The sequence below is a fragment of the Bos taurus genome, chromosome 9 (genome assembly GCF_002263795.3).
Source record: "Bos taurus isolate L1 Dominette 01449 registration number 42190680 breed Hereford chromosome 9, ARS-UCD2.0, whole genome shotgun sequence".
Taxonomy (NCBI): domain Eukaryota; kingdom Metazoa; phylum Chordata; class Mammalia; order Artiodactyla; family Bovidae; genus Bos; species Bos taurus.
In genome coordinates this window covers 45,223,085-45,242,133 of record NC_037336.1, presented here as the reverse complement: position 1 = coordinate 45,242,133, position 19,049 = coordinate 45,223,085, and the positions used below count along the sequence as shown (strand labels likewise).

The window sequence follows — 19,049 nt, the reverse complement described above, 5'->3', positions numbered from 1 at the left end:
TATTAACCTTTAGAGAAGCACAATCACAAATCTTACAACTCCCTAAACATGAACATTTTAATGGTTTACCATATTTTCTACATTATTCCATTCATTATTGTATACTAAAATTATTTCTAAATTACATCAAATGGAGTTTTGTGTTGTGTTGTAACAGCAAAAGAACTGATGCTTTTCCTTACCAATTCGTATTCATCAAAAAGTTGTATGAGGGATGGTGGAATGAACATATGAAAGCCCTGTAAAAAAGCATTGATCTGAGGCTGAATGGCTCTTGTCATTCGCAGTTCAGTGACAAGCTGGACGTACTCCGCCTATTAAAAAAAAACGCTTCTGTGATTATTTTTTTTAATTCACATACTTAAGATACTGCTGACCATTTCTCATTTTAGAAATAAAGGTTTAGAATTAATTTGGCACCAATGTTCACACATCTCAGCAAAAGAGTAATCTATCATTCACTAAGCTGTTTAGGCCAAAATCCTAGGAGTCAATCATCCAGGTTTCTCTCACACCTTCTATCAGCCAGTGCTATCAGCTCTATCTTCAAAAATATTCTCAGTCAGATCTTGTGGCATCACCTCCACCAGTGGCACCTTGGTTCAAACCATCACCATCTCTCATCTGGATATTAGACTATCTGGTGTCACTGCTGCCATGTTTGCCTCTGTATTTCTTCTTCTCCACATTAGAGCAACTTTTTAAACTGTGTGTGTATATATATATATATTTTATATATAATTCAGATCACATAACCCTCCTTTCAAAAACCCTACAATGACTTCCCATAACACTTGGAGTAAAGTCCAAATTCCTTCCCTAGTCCATAAGGCCCCAAACAACCCAACCTCTGCCTTATCCTCTCATCTCATTTTCTCCCACTTTCCCCTTTGTTCCCTCACTCTATCCCCCAGACACAGCTTGTTCAGGTCTCACCGTCTGTATACTTACTGCTTTTTTTTTTTCTCTTAAATGTCTCATTAGACTGTAATCTCTCTGCAAGCAGAGGTTCTGTTTGTTTACCAGTATATATCCTCAGCTCTTCCTCAGTGATCAGTGTAAAGAAATAGAGGAAAACAATAGAATGGAAGACTAGAGATCTCTTCAAGAAAAGGGATACCAAGGGAACATTTCATGTAAAGATGGACACAGTAAAAGACAGAAATGGTATGGACCTAATAGAAGCAGAAGATATTAAGAAGAGGTGGCAAGAATACAAAGAAGAATTGTACAAAAAAGATCTTCACGACCCAGATAATCACGATGGTATGATCACTCACCGAGAGCCAGACATTCTGGAATGTGAAGTCAAGTGGGCCTTAGGAAGCATCACTACAAACAAAGCTAGTAGAGGTGATGGAATTCCATTTGAGCAATTTCAAATCCTAAAAGATGATGCTGTGAAAGTGCTGCACTCAATATGCCAGCAAATTTGGAAAACTCAGCAGTGGCCACAGGACTGGAAAAGCTCAGATTGCATTCCAATCTCAAAGAAAGGCAATGCCAAAGAATGCTCAAACTACCACACAATTACACTCATCTCACACATTAGCAAAGTAATGCTCAAAATTCTCCAAGCCAGGCTTCAGTAATACATGAACCGTGAACTTCCAAATGCTCAAGCTGGTTTTAGAAAAGGCAGAGGAACCAGAGATCAAATTGCCAACATCTGCTGGATCATTGAAAAAAAAAGAGAGTTCCAGAAAACATCTATTTCTGCTTTATTGACTATACCAAAGCCTTTGACTGTGTGGATCACAACAAGCTGTGGAAAATTCTGAAAGAGATGGGAATACCAGACCACCTGACCTGCCTCTTGAGAAACCCATATGCAGGTCAGGAAGCAACAGTTAGAACTGGACATGGAACAACAGACTGGTTCCAAATAGGAAAAGGAGTATGTCAAGGCTGTATATTGTCACCCTGCTTATTTAACTTCTATGCGGAGTACATCATGAGAAACACTGGGCTGGATAAAGTACGGGCTGGAATCAAGACTGACGGGAGAAATATCAATAACGTTAGATATGCAGATGACACTACCCTTATGGCAGAAAGCAGAAAAGAACTAAAGAGCCTCTTGATGACAGTGAAAGAGGAGAGTGAAAAAGTTGGCTTAAAGCTCAACATTTAGAAAACTAAGATCATGGCATCCGGTCCCATCACTTCATGGCAAAGAGATGGGGGAGCAGTGGAAATAGTGGTTGACTTTATTTCTGGGGGCTCCAAAATCACTGCAGATGATGACTGCAGCCATGAAATTAAAAGATGCTTACTCCTTGGAAGGAAAGTTATGATGAATTTAGACAGTATATTAAAAAGCAGAGACATTACTTTGCCAACAGAGGTCCATCTAGTCAAGGCTATGGTTTTTTCAGTAGTCATGTATGGATGTGAGAGTTGGACCTTAAAGAAAGCTAAGTGCCAAAGAATTGATGCTTTTGAACTGTGGTGTTGAAGACTCTTGAGAGTTCCTTGGACTGCAAGGAGATCCAACCAGTCCATCCTGAAGGAAATCACTTCTGGATATTCACTGGAAGGACTGATGTGGAAGCTGAAACTCCAATATTGGCCACCTGATGTGAAGAGCTGACTCATTTGAAAACATCTGATGCTGGGAAAGACTGAAGGCGGGAGGAGAAGGGGATGACAGAGGATGAGATGGTTGGATGGAATCACTGACTCAATGGACATGAGTTTGAATAAACTCCAGGAGTTGGTGATGGACAAGGGAGGCCTGGCGTGCTGCAGTCCAGGGGGTCGCAAACAGTCAGACAGGACTTAGCAACTGAACTGAACTGATCCTTTTAAAAATGTGGCTGCTGCTTTCTGTTCAACAAATAACGTGATGAATATACATTCAATAAATTCATTTAAAACATATTTTGAACTTGATCAAATGACTCAATTAAGTGTAGCCTATTCTTTGTTAAACAACAACATTCTGAGTTATGGTAAGCTATCTTGACACATTTAAAATATACATCATCAAGAATAGTGCCACTTAAAATTTAACCAGCAGTAAAAAAATGTATTTTGGCTCAAATCAAAGTGAATGACCATATCTTTCTGTATATAAACCCCATCATTGTTATTATTCGTGTGTGTGTGTGTGTGTGTGTGTGTGTGTTAGTCGCTCAGTCATGTCCGACTCTTTGTGACTCCATGGACTGTAGCCCACCAGGCTCCTCTGTCCATGGGATTCTCCAGGCAAGAATACTGGAGTGGGTTGCCAATTCCCATTATTATTCTTACATTTTAAATTACCCATCTAAGTGAAACTTCAAGAATTAAAAGCAATATGTATATAGTTCTCACCTCCCAGGAATGAATGCTCTAAGTGCAGAGAGAGAAAGCCTATTTTAGGTTCCTTCTTTTAATCTTTTTTTGGGGGGTTATTAATCTGACACTGTTCCCCTCAACCCCTAAAAAATACCCACAGGCACTGAGCCAACACGTTGTACATGACTCCAGCTATGAATTCTCCATACATCTCAGAGCTACAGAAATGTCACAGTGGATTGCTCACAGCTTTCCCCAACCCTGCATGGCTCTTTCTGCAATCTGGCATGGGGAAAGCTACCATCTATTACCATCTATCACCATGCTATTCAGTCTACTCTCACTCCAAATCCCACTCCCAACCACCCAAAGGTTTTTCTCCACTGAATAGGAATTAATCAGATTCTACAAGTTACATCCAGTTATTTAGAGAGAGGGGGACATAGAAACGTGTGCCAATCAAACAGAAACACAAACTGAATCTTCAGGATCCAATCTAAGAAATAAAATATACACATAATAGCTACCAATGATTTTTGCACTAACACATGATTATCTTTTAATTGATGTCTGCTCTAAACTAAACTGCTTCATGAAAACACTAAAATTTTTTCTGCTCCATTCATTAATTATATATTTCTCTCAAGAGATTTTGCTTTTATTATCTTAAGGTACTATTCACTTGAGTCATTAATCAACACCTCAAATTATGAAGCATGAACTGCTCAAGTATAGTTTTATCTATTTTAATTTGCCACTGCATCCTGTATTTATCTGAATAGTACACACTTTTCTATCAATTAATTCCTATTATTTCCACATACATTCTGTTTTAAAAAATTAATTTTCACAAATATACTATTTCCCACACTTATTTTTGTAGCTCTGGTCCATAGTTATTGGATATCAATTTGTGAAAAATCAGTTCCTTCAAATCCCAGTCTCCATATTAATTTAAATATGGAGAAATCTTGGTCTAAGTTATTTCTCAGTAAAATAATAAAATCCTAGCCAGCAAAAATTCTTCTGAGTTGTTTAGTAAAGTAAGTTTTCAGACAGCTGAAAGATAAATGTGTTTAATAGAAAAAAATCTAATCCAACTGTTTCTAAAATGTTTCCCTGCTTCCTTACAGAACACATCCTCAAAGACAGTAATACATATTAATATGTTCTTGATAATACAATTATTAGTATGAACATCAACTATCATTATACACTAATATTTTTACTATTCATACTGTGCAGAAATACTACACTGGCTACAGTCCCACCACCTACAAAGGCCAAGTGACTCACCCCGACATTTCATGCTCCTGAGTAACTACATCAAATATCTTAAATGCTCTAAGGAAACACTCAACATGTAGATGATCATCAGTCCACAAAACACTGGCATAAAGAGTTGCTCAAATAAACATGAAATATAAGTAAAACTTAAAATCTCACTTAATTCTAAGGTATTTAAAGAGATGACATAACTCAGGGGTGAGGGATATTTTAGTCATATTGGCTCCTACCTGAGTTTTGTTAATCCTTTGAGGGCATAAAATAATACCAGATATCACAGAATTAAACTGGAGAATTAACTATACTAAAGAATCTGAGTGAGTACCTGCTCTGGTGAAATAGTTGTGATTATAGAAAGTTTTCAACTTAGAAAGTCTCAGCACAGGCAACTGAGTCAATTCCTAGGCAGGTTGATAAGAAGTCCGAGGTCCTCGAAGAGGAGAAAGGGGTCTGGGGCTCTTGAAGTGGAGATGGGGTCTGGGATTCTCAAGGAGGAAGAAAGGACAAACATCTTTTCTCTACATTCTTAGTCTTAGTCACATAAAATGTTTTTTTCTTTAAGCCTGGAACTGATGATGAGACAACAAACAACTCAGCTTAAACTCTGTGCTAAGGATTATATAACAACAATGTATCCTCCTTGAGGACAGTTTCTCCTTCCTGAAAACCTTCTGGCTAATCCTGTTATCTTAAAATGTAAATTATGGGAGTGGGTCTAGTAAGATCTTTACAACCTTGAGACATTCGTTTGATTTATTGTAATAAGCAATTTTAAAAGTATGTAACTCCCTTTTCTAAGACAAGCGAGTGGGGCACTCTCCGTCCCCCTTCTGATGTTTATGTCAGATGCTTTCTCTGTCCCTTTTCATACTTTAATAAAACTCTGCTATACAAAAGCTCTTGAATGATCAAGCCTGGTTCCTGGTCCCTAAGTTAAATCTTCAGAGATCACGAATCTGACATCATTCACCATAAGCTATCATAACAATAAAAAAGAGCCTTAGCAAATTCTTTCAAGCTCAACCCCGAGCCTCATATAAGATAGGTAAGCAAAAAATAACTGCAAAGGGAAAAAATAAAAACTGTAAGATTGAGATTCAGTTTTCAGATATAATATTCTAGTTAAATTACATAGGTAGTTACAGAAACATTTTGTTTTAAAATCTCCTAGTCTTTTAAATCTATGGAATGAACAATATCATCCCTTGAAATCTTCCTTAAAATTTTAACTTCTTTTCAGGCTTTGAGTCTAAATTATGTCTTTTATGAGGAGTAGTGGTAATGCTGAAAACTGACACCTTTTTTTAAAGCTATTTTTCCCCTTTAAAATTTTTTTCACTATTTCTTAAAAGATATACTTACTTAACCAATAGTTAACTTTTAATAGTGAAAGCAAGATGTTCTTATCCCCCTCGAAGTAAACTGATAATCTTGGACACACCCGTAAAATTGTTTGAAATAATTATTTTTAGTTTTAAATGAACAGTTTAAATGGCATTATAACTGGCACAATGCAATTCACTGTTTGAATATAAATCCTTTAACAATAAAAGCTTCTTTCCTGGGCTTATCCACTTGATTACTATTGCTATCATATGTAAGAGTTCTTACTGAAAATTTCTTCAGGGAAAACTCAAAGGACACCAGGTTTCTTCTGCATGAATATGTAGGTGTAAGAAAAGAGAGGCACATTTAAACAATGTAACATTTTCCAATAATTTATCCTTTACCAGTATATTATTTTTAAGGTCACAAATTAAGCTATAAAGATTGATAGTATGATAAATATCCTATTACTTCAGTTTCCTTGGAACAAATTCAGTCACTGAAAACAGTGATTCTTCAGATTACAATTACATGGATTTGGTGATCTTTGAAGTGAATTTTTAGAATATATGAACTAAAATGCAAAGAAAAATATATTCTCCATTGTTGACAAAAAGATACTAAAGATAATTTAAAACCCAAATCGAAAAATACACTCAACATTGAGAACCTTAGACCTAAACTGTTTTAAAAGTTTTCAGAGTACTAAAAGATCTTTCCTAGTATACTTTTCTGAAAACACACATAAGCAATCCACTTTAAGTCAATAATCTATATAGAGAGGTTTCAATTTTTTCCTAGTACAGGCATCAAATGTGTCTGTATGTGAAATAAATCAAATGAAACCAGCAATAAAATATAATAAGTACACACACACTGGGCTTCTCCGATGACTCAGAGAGTAAAGAATCTGCCTGCAATGTGGGAGACCTGGGTTCAATTCCTGGGTTGGGAAGATCCCCTGCAGGAGGACATGGCAACCCACTCTGCTATCTCTGCCTGGAGAATCCCCATGGACAGAGGAGCCTGGCGGACTACAGTCCATGGGGTCACAAAGAGTCAGATGCGACTGAGCACAGCATAGTTAACATACACACTGAGAACAACCAAATAAAAATGAAATGGAGGAAACTATACCAAGTTTTTCAAATTGAAGTACAAAATGGTGTTAGTTTCAGATGTGCAGCAAAATGATTCAGCTACATATGTGTGTGTGTGTGTATTCTTTTTCGTATTATTTTCCATCATAGGTTACTACAGTATATTGAGTATAGTTCCCTGTGCTCCATGGTAGGTCCTTGTTGTTTATCTGTTTTATATATAGTAGTATGTAACTGCTAATCCCAGACTCCTAATTTATCCCTCCCTCCCTCCCCACCCTTACCCTTTGCTAACCATAAATTTGGAAAGCATACTAAATTTGTATTTGTTACCTTGTTCATATTCACTGCCTTAGTAGATAAAAGACACAGCAGTTACACAACCATACAGAACTCGATTTAAACTGAGGGTCTACCAGTTACCAATTTTAAACCCTTAGACAGTTATTTAATTTCTAAAGAAATACAGTGTCATAGTTACAAGCTCAGGCTTGAAATTTATAGACTGTCTGGATTCACATCCACCATTTATTACCCTGCGATTTGGAGGAAAGCAATTTAACCTCACCATGCTTGTTTCCTCACCTGCAGAAATGGGTATCTAGACCTCATATGATTGTTTAAGTTAATACAAATAAAACACCTTTACCAGTGCCTAGCACATTACAAGCACATAATAAATATCACATGCTTTTATTATTAAAGCTGTTTCCACACTGAAGGAATAGAAATAATTACCTCAAAAGGTTGTTACAGTAAATGAGAAATGCACAAAGAACACAACTCAAATACATAAAATATACACAAAGTATTCAATAGGCAGTGTTATTACTATCACTAGAAAATACAAATGCTATGATGAGGTTAATGGCTAGGAGGATAATGATACCACTTGTCATTCTGGAGCCCATCCACCTAAGCAGCTCATCCTCCAGTTCTTCTTTTTCACCTTCCCAAACAGCTAGTATGGATACCATGTTCCATAAATTCTACATCCTAAAAAGCTATCTCATTTTCTCTATCCTTGCTCCCACTGTCTTATAAAATCCCTTATGCATGCTCCCCAACACCAATTCCACCATCACCTATCAGCTGCCCCGACTCCAACATTGCCCCATTTCAACTCATTCTTCACAATCCAAGCTGAGATTGGTGCTGTTTTTCTTTAAAAAAAAAAAGTTTTTAAAAACAGAAATTCAATCATATTGCCCTCTGCAGCATCTGCAATCATCCCCTAGCCCTCAGAGTAACTTTCAGATTTCTAATGGTGGATGCAATGTCTTTCAGGATTTGGCCCCTGTCCACTTCCTTCACCTCATCTTCTCCCATTCACTTACTGTGCAGTCTAAGCTAACATCTACAACTCTGACCTACCCGTGCTTACCGCAACATCATGCTCTATCATCTCTGTGCTTTCCTCTATGCCCAGAACATTTCTTTCTCCCCTTCATTACTCCTATCTGATCACTTAATGCTTTTCCTCTGCAACTCAACTTCCATGCTATTTCTTACATTCCCTGATATCCTGTCCCATCTCACCTCACTTTTTTCCCCTCTTAGCCTGAATGAACTTTATGATCAGTAGGGTAAAGGTATTAATGCTTAAAAGCCACAAAGCTTACTCTTCAGTTCTAAGAACTAGAACTGAAGGTCTAACAAAAATATTTCATTCCTAACACCATTTGGTCAAGAATTTAAAACTGAAAATGAAAAGTGAAAGAAAAAAGCTCTTCTTTAAAAAGCTGAAGATACCATTTAAATGTAAATGTTCATCCCCTGGTAATTCAGTCATTTTCTAAAGTGAAACGAAAGGGGGTTTTTTTCTTCTAGATTTTAAAACAAATCACAGATACAAAGTTAAATTTAGAAGAGCATTTTATTTCAAATGTGGAACTGATATATATTGTTCTCCCTATATTACCTGTATTTATTAATGTACTTTTTTTAAACAAATGTATTTTGCCTGTTTGGTTTCAGTCTATAATTACCAAAGCCTTTCAATAAAACAGGAATAAATGACTCCCCCATGTGGAGATCAGCTTACATAGACTTTTTTCTTACTAACAAGCTTGGCAAGTCATTTAAGATTCAATATGCTTACAAATTCTGAAGTTGACTCCAAATGTGACAATTATAACAATAACATGTCTAAAGAAGACAATTTGAAAATTTTATTTGTAAACTGAATTCTAAATCAAGTGATCAATTTAAGATATTTCCAAAGATTTTTAATTTAAAAAATCAGCTTGCTTATAGCTTACTGGTAATATTAGAAAATGAAAAGGCTCAATTTATTGTGGCTTTTGTTTATATTAGAAATACAAAAGCTGAGAACTAACATATTAGTGATTGAGATCCTCTGTTACCGAAGCTCATCATGAGAAAGTAACACTGACATATATACACCACCACGTGTAAATCAGACAGCTAGTGGGAAGCTGCTATGTAAGACAGGGAGCCCAGCCTGGCATTCTGTGATGACCTACAGGGGTGGGCAGGGTGAGAGGAAGGCTCAAGAGGAAGGGGATATACATATAGTTATGACTGATTCACCCTGTTGTATGGCAGAAACCAATACAACATTGTAAACCAATTATTCTCTAATTAAAAACAAAAAAGCAGTTAGCCTGTCATTAACAAAACAATGTCAATAGTATAGTGTTAAACTTAGAAACAAAACTTCCAAGCTTTTTAATATTACAGGATTATTCTAGCGTCAGGCTAGACCATGATCAAGAGTATAAACTTAATGTAAGTGTATTTGTATTTATTATTATTAAAAATGTTCCTTTGTTCTAGATTTCAACAGAAAGATACAAAGGCAAAAGAATTAATAAAAAAACATATTTTTAAAATCTAAACAAAAATCACATCAAAGTGGGAGGGACACTGTTAGGAGATACAAGTATAAATATAGCTATTTACCATGCAATTGCTAATAAGCCTTTATACTTCCTCATATAAAATGTATCTGAGAGGAATGGCAGATCCACCTACCAAACAGTGTATTCACAGAAAGGAGTCATGTATGAGGGTCTCTCATGAAAAGCAATCTCTTGGTTATAATGAAGATTCTATTCTATGACTTTATACCCCTAACTGAGAGGAAGTATCCAGTGTAAAATAAAATAACAAATGCACTATTAGTGTGTGCGTGCTGAGTTGCTTCAGTCATGTCTGACTCTTTGCAACCCAATGGACTGCAGCCCACCAGGTTCCTCTGTCCATGGGATTTTTCCAGGCAAGAACACTGGAGTGGGTTGCCATGCCCTCCTCCAGGGTATCTCCCCAACTCAGGGATCAAACCTACATCTCTTATCTCGCCTGCACTGGCATGTGGGTTCTTTAGCACTAGTGCCACTTGGAAAGTACTATGAGACAGACAATCTAATAATTAGATTTTTTAAAATACTTCCATTCACTGACAAATTCATCAATCTAATTTTGCTATTTTAAAAGCATTTTAATCTTCTAGAGCTAAACATATTCATTATATTAAAAATATATTAAAAGATCTTCCTCAAGGTGATTAATTTTGCTAACAGGATGAAGAACATTAGACTTGAAACTAGGAAACCTGGGTTTTGGCTCCAGCTTTACCATTAACTCTTCAGACTTCAGAGTCTTCATGTGTAAAATGAGAGGGTAGACCAAATTAGTAAGTATAAATGTGCAAAACTTCAGCTCCTAATTTTATTTTCCAAACCTAAATTTCATGTATTTTTTTAATATGTATAGTATCTAAGTTTCAAAAAGTAAAATTACATAGCTTAACTTAGGTCTTCATTCCTATAGATATGTGAAACCCAATAATCTATTTTTATAGAAAACTATTCAATAACAACTAATGTTTGAGTTGTGTTTTTCAGTTTACAAAATGCTGGTACCAATTCTGCATGGAAGGTGTTATTATTCCAGTTATACAGAATAGAAAACTGAAGCTCAAACAGGTTAAAATATGGCCAAGTCTTTTGGCCTTTAAAAAAACAAACAAACAAAAATTACATTAAGTCTTTAGTCTACAAAATGATTCAATGATTATTATTTTTATAGTTAGCTGATCCTGAAGCGGTCTTGGAACTAAAATCCAATGAAAGGAAAGGAAAAAGGTTTTAGTTCTGTTTTACCATAAGTTGCTGCTGGTAAGTGCTGCTGCTGCTGCTAAGTGACCGAACTGGAATTCCAAAATCAGATTTTCTGACTCTCAATTTCCTAATTTATCAAAACATAAAACATATATTGAAAAAAAAAAAGTGAAAGTCACTCAGTCGTGTCTGACTCTTTGTGATCCCATGGACTATACAGTCCATGGAATTCTCCAGGCCAGAATATTGGAGTAGGTAGCCTTTCCCTTCTCCAGGGGGTCTTCCCAACTCAGAGACTGAACCCAGGTTTTCCACATTGCAGGCGGATTCTTTACCAGTTGAGCCACAAGGGAAGCCCATATTATATATTAAAGTAATACAACTTTTAACAGTGTAATTTAAAACATGCACAAAGTTTTTAAAAATATATATACAAACAGGAGATAAAAATAATCAAGTTATAAAGTTAAAAACAAAATCAAATTCACAGGTCTAACAGAATATAGTGGATCCCAAAAGTGTGTACAAAGTTTAAACACTGGAATTTTTTCTCTGTGTTAGAACTCAATATTTCACTTTTAAAAGATAAAACAGTGATTTAGTGCAAATATGATATTGATGTGAGTTTGTATTTCTAATCGCATGTTTGATATGCACATGCCCAACTTACACAATCAACTGAACTGTGCTCTAGGCTGCTTAAGAAACTGCCTCAGGATATCTAACACAGCACGGAAATGATCCTTTACAATTTGAAGTTTATTTGATGGTTTACTCAGTTTACATATTTTATCTGCTATAAATGTTACAAAACTCTAACAGTAAAAGTTTTTCTAGCTAGTGCCAAGACTTTGGAGCAATTAGCAAAATATCAGGGCTAAGTTGCAAACAATGGCTAAGGTAAAAATTTGAATACTTACTTTGTTATTTTGTGTTACAAGAATACTTCCACCCCCAGGTTTCAAGGGCACCTCTTCCATTGCTCCAAACACATCAGTCTCAACAGAAAAAGTTAATTCTAGACCCAAATCACTAATATCATTATCTAAAATCCATTGCAAGTTTTTGGCATATTCTGGATCAATGGATGCCACATCTTGGTAATTCACAGGAATACCTAAAAATGCAAACATACAGCAGTTATATTCTAAATGTTACTGCCTTTCCTTATCTGTTTAATGGTGAAACACTGCCCTCTACAGATACTCTGTAAAACTGCAAAATATTACAATCTAATTCAGAGCATGATTTAAATGAACGCTAATTCCTAAATTTGGAAGTCTGTAAATTTAAGCTTATGTTACTGCCACATTTCTACAATTAGCCTTTCTTTGAAAGAGCTCTTCAGGAAATTATTATAAACTTTTAAAAGTGCCAATTCTCTTAAGTATATTCATATTAAAATGCATTTTTAGCACAAACATATATACACTAAAATGGGAATAAATTTTTATCAAAAATGTAGATTATTTTTTCCTCTCTCTCAGGCCCTCAAATGCCTTACATATGCAGAGAGCAAAATAGCAGAGCAAAATAACATCAATCAAATAAATCTCCAATCAAAATAAAAATTATTCACCCAACTGCTACGGCTTACTTAGCTTTCCCTGACTATTAAAAAACACTTTAAATTTATGTCTATGGAAATAACAATAGAGCCATACCAAGAATGTGCTTATAGAATGATCTCGTGAAGTAAATGTTCACCAGTTGCCTATGGTTCAGAGCTAATCCCAAGATCTGTCCAGCAAACCGGAAATAGTTCAAGTGATCAGGATTTACAGAGGAGTTGCTATTGGGTTGAAAAGTTGTTCCTATTAAAATCAAGATAAAATAATTTATTTTTAAGATTATGTATAAGAGAGATCATTTAATGCAGGTAAATTATTAGTTCACAGACAACTTCAGCAAAGCTAAGGTTACAATGTGCATAAACTTCTGTAAGAAGGTTCTGTGTGGAATATTTAACAGTGGAATTGAAAATACTAAAGATAATCATTAATTTTCATATACATATTAAAGGAAGCCTGTGCAGAGAGAAAATTTTAGAATACTTTTCACTGAAGGTAGCTGGAAGATGTGTCAGAGAGATCCCAGAAACACATAAACAAACACATGTGCACACATGTTCACATTTTCCCAAGCAATGTGGAAATAACTATTTAGGCTGTGAATTAGGGCAGACATTGTCTCATTCATCTATACGTGCCCAGTGTAGCAGGTGTTCACCTCATTTTGTTCCTCAGAGAATAGAGCACTGTAAGAGAATAACTAAAATTTCTAAATGTACAACTGTTTTCATCATAACAAATAAACAAGTTTGAATAGGTACCACTGAGGTATAAAAGTTAAAACAGTATCAGTAATAATTACTACTGCCAAACTCTAGTGCAATGGAGTGCAATTCCATTTATGTGGGGGAAAAAAAGCCTGGAAACAGATAGTGATGAATATACTTAAGGCCAGTGAAGTATACACTTCTAAATGGTTAAAATGGTAAATTTTATGTTATGTATATTTTACCACAATGAAACAGTCTCAAAAAAAAAAAAACAAAACAGTGCAATGGAAAAACCTAAACAGCAAGATTTCAATTCTCTTTTCTTATCTTTTCATGTGATCACTACCTCAAATTACAAATTCTCTCATTCACTCAACAATATTTATTAAGATCATCCTATATATTTCTCTTCTAGGCAACTTGGGCAAAAAGAAAGAATAACTGATAAATCTAATGAAATAACATCAAAAAATAAGTAAAGGAAAAGCAAAGTATTGGAAAGTAAAATGTTTGGTTATTGAGCATACATTTTTGTTTGTTGGCCAAATTTATTCAATACCCATTGATGAGCATCACCTCTAACCCCTGCACAGTGCTGGGAACTAAAGACATGAAAGTCTGTCCAAGGGCAGTCTCTGTCTCACTTGCTGGATGACATAACAGATACACAACTGAAACTACTCAACAGGAGCATCCATAAACTCTTTGTGCTTCGCTGGTCTTTATCAGTGCTGGCACTGGACTAAATTACCATGACCAGTAGTAAGTTTACTTAAATGTAAGGTACATGTATGGATACTTACAGCTGAATGACTTAAAAGGGCCACTGTAAAGTATCTTTTGAGAATCATTCCCAGTCACAATGTAAGACTGGGTATTAAAAGTCAAAGCAAAGTTTTGTGAGATGAAGAAACACTTCAAAGACAAAAAAATATAATTTCAAAAATAACAATATTCTGAGAATAATCACAATTTTACCTATTTCCCCTCATAAGTCTGTACATAACTTCTTTAAGTACTTACCGGGAAATCTGAATTATCAAAAAGAATAGATATAGAGAAATCAAAAAAACAAAAAGGAAATAAGGGGAAAAGTCTTCAGGAAATGCATAAGTTTTTAACTTGAAAATGAATTAAGATAGAATATAAAGTTTATGTCATGCTTTAAGTTCAAATCCGTAAAGCTGTGACATTTCATCATCTCAGAAAAAACCTATTCAATAAGAAAATATCATTTTCATAGAATAGTAATAATAGCCCCTAATATTTATTTCTGATTTCTATGTGCCAGGCATTGGACTAAGCATTTTTAGACATCAGCTATTTTCCCTCTACATTACAAACCACAGGTACTCACCATTTTCAAATATGGGAATTGAGCTGCAGAAATATTATATTTATAAGCCCAAGATCACAGCCAAAAGGACAGTACAAGGACTGACATTCAGTAGAACACACCAAAGGCACTGGTCCCTCCCCTCCATGACTACTGCTCTATAATAAGCATCTTAATTTAATTAGAAAGCAAGTTTTAAAGAAATTACTGTATACATTAGGTCTATCCAAGCATCTCCCATATTTGGGAATCCTAAATGTAACTTTCTAGAACAAGAAAATGTTTTCATCTACTTTTTAATTTACTAATAATATAACCCCAAAGAGAAAACTTATATGGCTCATGAAAAGGACAAGTCACAAACTTTATGGTCTATGTGCTTCAACATATTATCTGCTATAAATCTGTAGAGTAAGTGGTGGTGATGGTTTAATACCTAAGCTGTGTCTAACTCTTGCAACCCCATGGACTGTAGCCTGCCAGGCTCCTCTGTTCCTGAAATTTCCCAGGTAAGAATACTGGAGTAGGGTGCCATTCCTTCTCCAGGCGGTCTTCCTGACCCAGGGATCAAACCCAGATATTCTGCACTGCAGGCTGTCTTCTGCATTATAGGCGGATTCTTTAGCAACTGAGCCAGCAAGAATGAGTAAGTACATCTGGTGTGCAATCTAATGATTTCACACCAAATATATTTCTCAGATATGAAACTAAAGAGACAGCTCAGAATAAGGGACTATAAAGAAAAAACATAAATCTAAAATACAATGTCTTAATATTAAAAAGCAGAGATATTATTTTGCCAAAAAAGGTCCATCTAGTCAAGGCTATGGTTTTTCCAGTGGTCATGTATGGATGTGAGAGTTGGACTGTGAAGAAAGCTAAGTGCCAAAGAATTGATGCTTTTGAACTGTGGTGTTGGAGAAGTCTCTTGAGAGTCCCTTGGACTGCAAGGAGGTCCAACCAGTCTATCCTAAGAGAGATCAGTCCTGGGTGTTCATTGGAAGGACTGATACTGAAGCTGAAATTCCAATACTTTGGCCAACTCATGTAAAGAGTTGACTCATTGGAAAAGATCATGATGCTGGGAGGGACTGGGGGCAGGAGGAAAAGGGGACAACAGAGGATGAGATGACTGGATGGCATCACCGACTCGATGGACCTGAGTTTGAGTGAACTCCGGGAGTTGGTGATGGACACAGAGGCCTGGCGTGCTGGGATTCATGGGGTCGCAAAGAGTCGGACACAACTGAGTGACTGAACTGAACTGAATGCTAAATCCTGCTTCAGAGATTAGGTCTAAATAGCTAAACCAGGGCTTCATCAAATTTGTCATAAAAATCACAAAGATGCCAATTTATCTCAGAGAAAATAATCAAAAGGTTACAGAATTAAAGCAGCAAGTCCCACATTCCTAAATAATCTCAAATAGACCAAGTGTATTTGAGGAGCCCATCAAACAGGTGAATTCCTGCATTTGCCTAGCATCATGAAGCCCAGCCCCACTTGCTTCTCTTACAGTCATCCTTCTTATTCAGTGGAGATTTCTGGTGGCTTGGTTGAATGCAATCAGAAACTATAATTAATGAGACACTCTCTTCTTACAGAAAAATTTAAACACTGAGAAAGAAAAAATTTTCAGAAAACAAAAGCAATTGTACAAAGCATTTAAAACCTGAAATCCCACCTTCACTTGGATGTAAGTCTTCTTAAGTTAGAAAACTCTCAGGTATATCTTATACACATGAGGTGGTAACCACTTCCATTTAGTCTACAATGTATGTGTGTTAGTCACTTAGTTGTGTCCGACTCTTAGGAATCATGGATGCAGTTCAGCAGTCTCCTCTGTCCATGAAATCCTTCAGGCAAGAATACTGGAGTGGGTTGCCATTCCCTTCTCCAGGGGATCTTCCCCACCCAGGAATCGAACCCAGGTCTCCCACAATGCAGGCAGATTTCTATACCGTCTGAGCCACCAGGGAAGCCCTTTAGCCTACAATATCAAACTGTAAGTCTGTAGGCAGCAAACAACATTTCAATAAGGAAGAGTCTTTTATCTGTATTACATGATTAAATAAAAGCTTTTTAGTTACCACGTCAATCTTTTAAAAGGACTGAAAACAAAGTTACTATAGTAATGTAAACATACTATAAGTTAAGATTTAATACCATGACTTCTAGACTTGCTTTTAATGATCAAAAAACTTCCAAGAGTTGGAAACTCATATAGGGTTAGCAAATTTTAATTTTTCCAAACAAGGACTTATATTTTTTTAAAAGTTCATCTACTAGTACCATTTTATAAAAGGAAATTTTAATTCAAGAAAAGTAGACTAAAGGTCAAGCCTTAAATTGAATAAATTTAGCTTTATTTTACAAATAACTGAAGAAAACTTCCTTGAGGCCAGCAACAGTACTTGAGATAAGCATTTGAGAACCAACTGCTTATAGAGGAAAGAATGCTACGCTGAGTCAGGTTCTATTCATGATCCTACCACTTGTGAATGGCTATCGTAGACAAAAACTCTGAATTTCAATTTCCTCATCTATGAAAAGGGAACAGTCACCCTAGCTCACAGGCTACTGTAGAAATCAAAGGATAAAAGGCACTGAAGTAGTGCAGTCTGAAAATGTGACAAATCACAGAAAAAGTCATCTTAACTGTACAACTTACCATCAGCTGACTGGGTAAACAATGCATAATCAGGATTGACTATCTCATTAGACAGAATATCAAACCACTCACGGACAACACCTTGACCCTGAGTTCAAGAAAATAAGATTAAGTATCAATAGAAATATAATGGTGAAATTTTTTCTAAATTATAATAACATTAAATTTCTTCCATTATCAATTAAATATTAAACTTTATGCAAAGGCTTTTCAATCTTTTATAGACAGTGATCTTAACAACACTTATTTGTATACCCACCATGCCTTCTTCTCCATGGAACCGTACAGCAATTCCTTGCTTTAGCTTTGCACAATTTGCTTTTGACACAACTTCACAGCTACTCCTAAAAATAGAATCTAAATATGTAGCAGTGGTTAATTTTACATACTAAAATTTACAAAAACTAGTATTTTGTGTCTTATACACATATCATTTCTAAACATACCTCTATGAACCAGCAGGATATCATTTTCATTCACTGGCCTGTGCACCATGTCTGAATCTGGCTGTCCTGAATGCAAATGTTCATAGAACCATTCACAGCGATCTTTAAATGGCTACCCCAACAAATAACAGTGAAATATGTTAGCAGGACTGCAGTCACTTAACTATAAGATTTACTTAACTAGCATTCTAAATGTCCTTTCTACAAATAATCATTCTTATACATTTATAATTAGTTCTAAATAATGTTCTGACATTTTATTTACTATTCACAAAAAGGCCAATCTAAGTTGAAATACTTTGCTACCTAGATAGTGTATTTCTTTTAATTCCCTGCATTATCTACAGAGAAGACTTGATAAATTAGAAGAATTTAATATCAGACACACAATTGAACACACACTCTATTTCTTTTAAACCCCAAAAGGTTTGTAAAAATGAATTTCCATATCCAGAAAAGTTATGTTGCATATTCCATTTAATTTTCTATGAAAACAATCTTTACACCTAATTCTAACTTCTATCCTTCGAACATATGTAGAAACTAAAATGGAATTTGTTAAACTGTTTTTCTTTCCTTCCTCTACCCTAAAAACTGAAAAATAAGATCTTGTGAACAGTTAAGATAGTCTCTACCTTTCGTTCATTTGCCAGATATACAAACTGTAAATGATTTGTAATTTTATTAATCTGAAAGTATTACCAAGTACCTAGAATGTGCGGATACTCCAGGTAACAAGAGCTGTAAAAATTTCACTGCTAGAAACTGTTCAGTATAAAGAGATGAGACTAACACTGAAACAATACAACACATATAATGATACCAAGTTCTAAACAGTAATGTACAGATCACAGTGCACCAAGAATTTTGAGACTGTGTAGATGAGTGGAGTACAAAGGCTTCATGGGATCCTGGTCTGAACCAGGACTTATAAGTGGGTAGGATCTGCTCAAGCAGGAGGAAAAGAAAGCACACCAGGCTAAGGGAGACAAGAAAAAAGGCACAAAAGAAACCACATCCCCTGGAAGAGGCAGTGAAGGTGCCAGCATAACCCTATATACATTGAAGGAAATAAGTTTTTGTAAGTAAATCAAGGACATAATTATGGATCCTTTGAGTCAAGACACAATGGCCACTGAAGGTACCTGGTCAGAGAAATAGCATGGTAAATGCAGTAATTAAAATGAGAGTAGTACCAGGATAAAGGGAGGCCATCTACACAGCAGCTGAAATAC

General features: G+C 35.6%; 1 protein-coding gene across 7 annotated transcripts in view; it reads right to left on the bottom strand.

Moving 5' to 3' along the window:
* The window catches only part of HACE1 (HECT domain and ankyrin repeat containing E3 ubiquitin protein ligase 1), a 118,389-nt gene that overhangs the window by 19,023 nt on the left and 80,317 nt on the right, over positions 1-19,049 (bottom strand). For all 7 annotated transcript variants that reach the window (XM_059889733.1, XM_005210843.5, XM_059889731.1 and 4 more), the window contains 6 exons: positions 17,815-17,926; positions 17,628-17,725; positions 17,369-17,456; positions 12,745-12,894; positions 12,001-12,197; positions 183-314 (listed from right to left, as the gene is read on the bottom strand). In XM_059889733.1, coding sequence (XP_059745716.1) covers positions 183-314; positions 12,001-12,197; positions 12,745-12,894; positions 17,369-17,456; positions 17,628-17,725; positions 17,815-17,926 — 777 coding nt within the window. The remainder of the gene's footprint in view (positions 1-182; positions 315-12,000; positions 12,198-12,744; positions 12,895-17,368; positions 17,457-17,627; positions 17,726-17,814; positions 17,927-19,049) is intronic.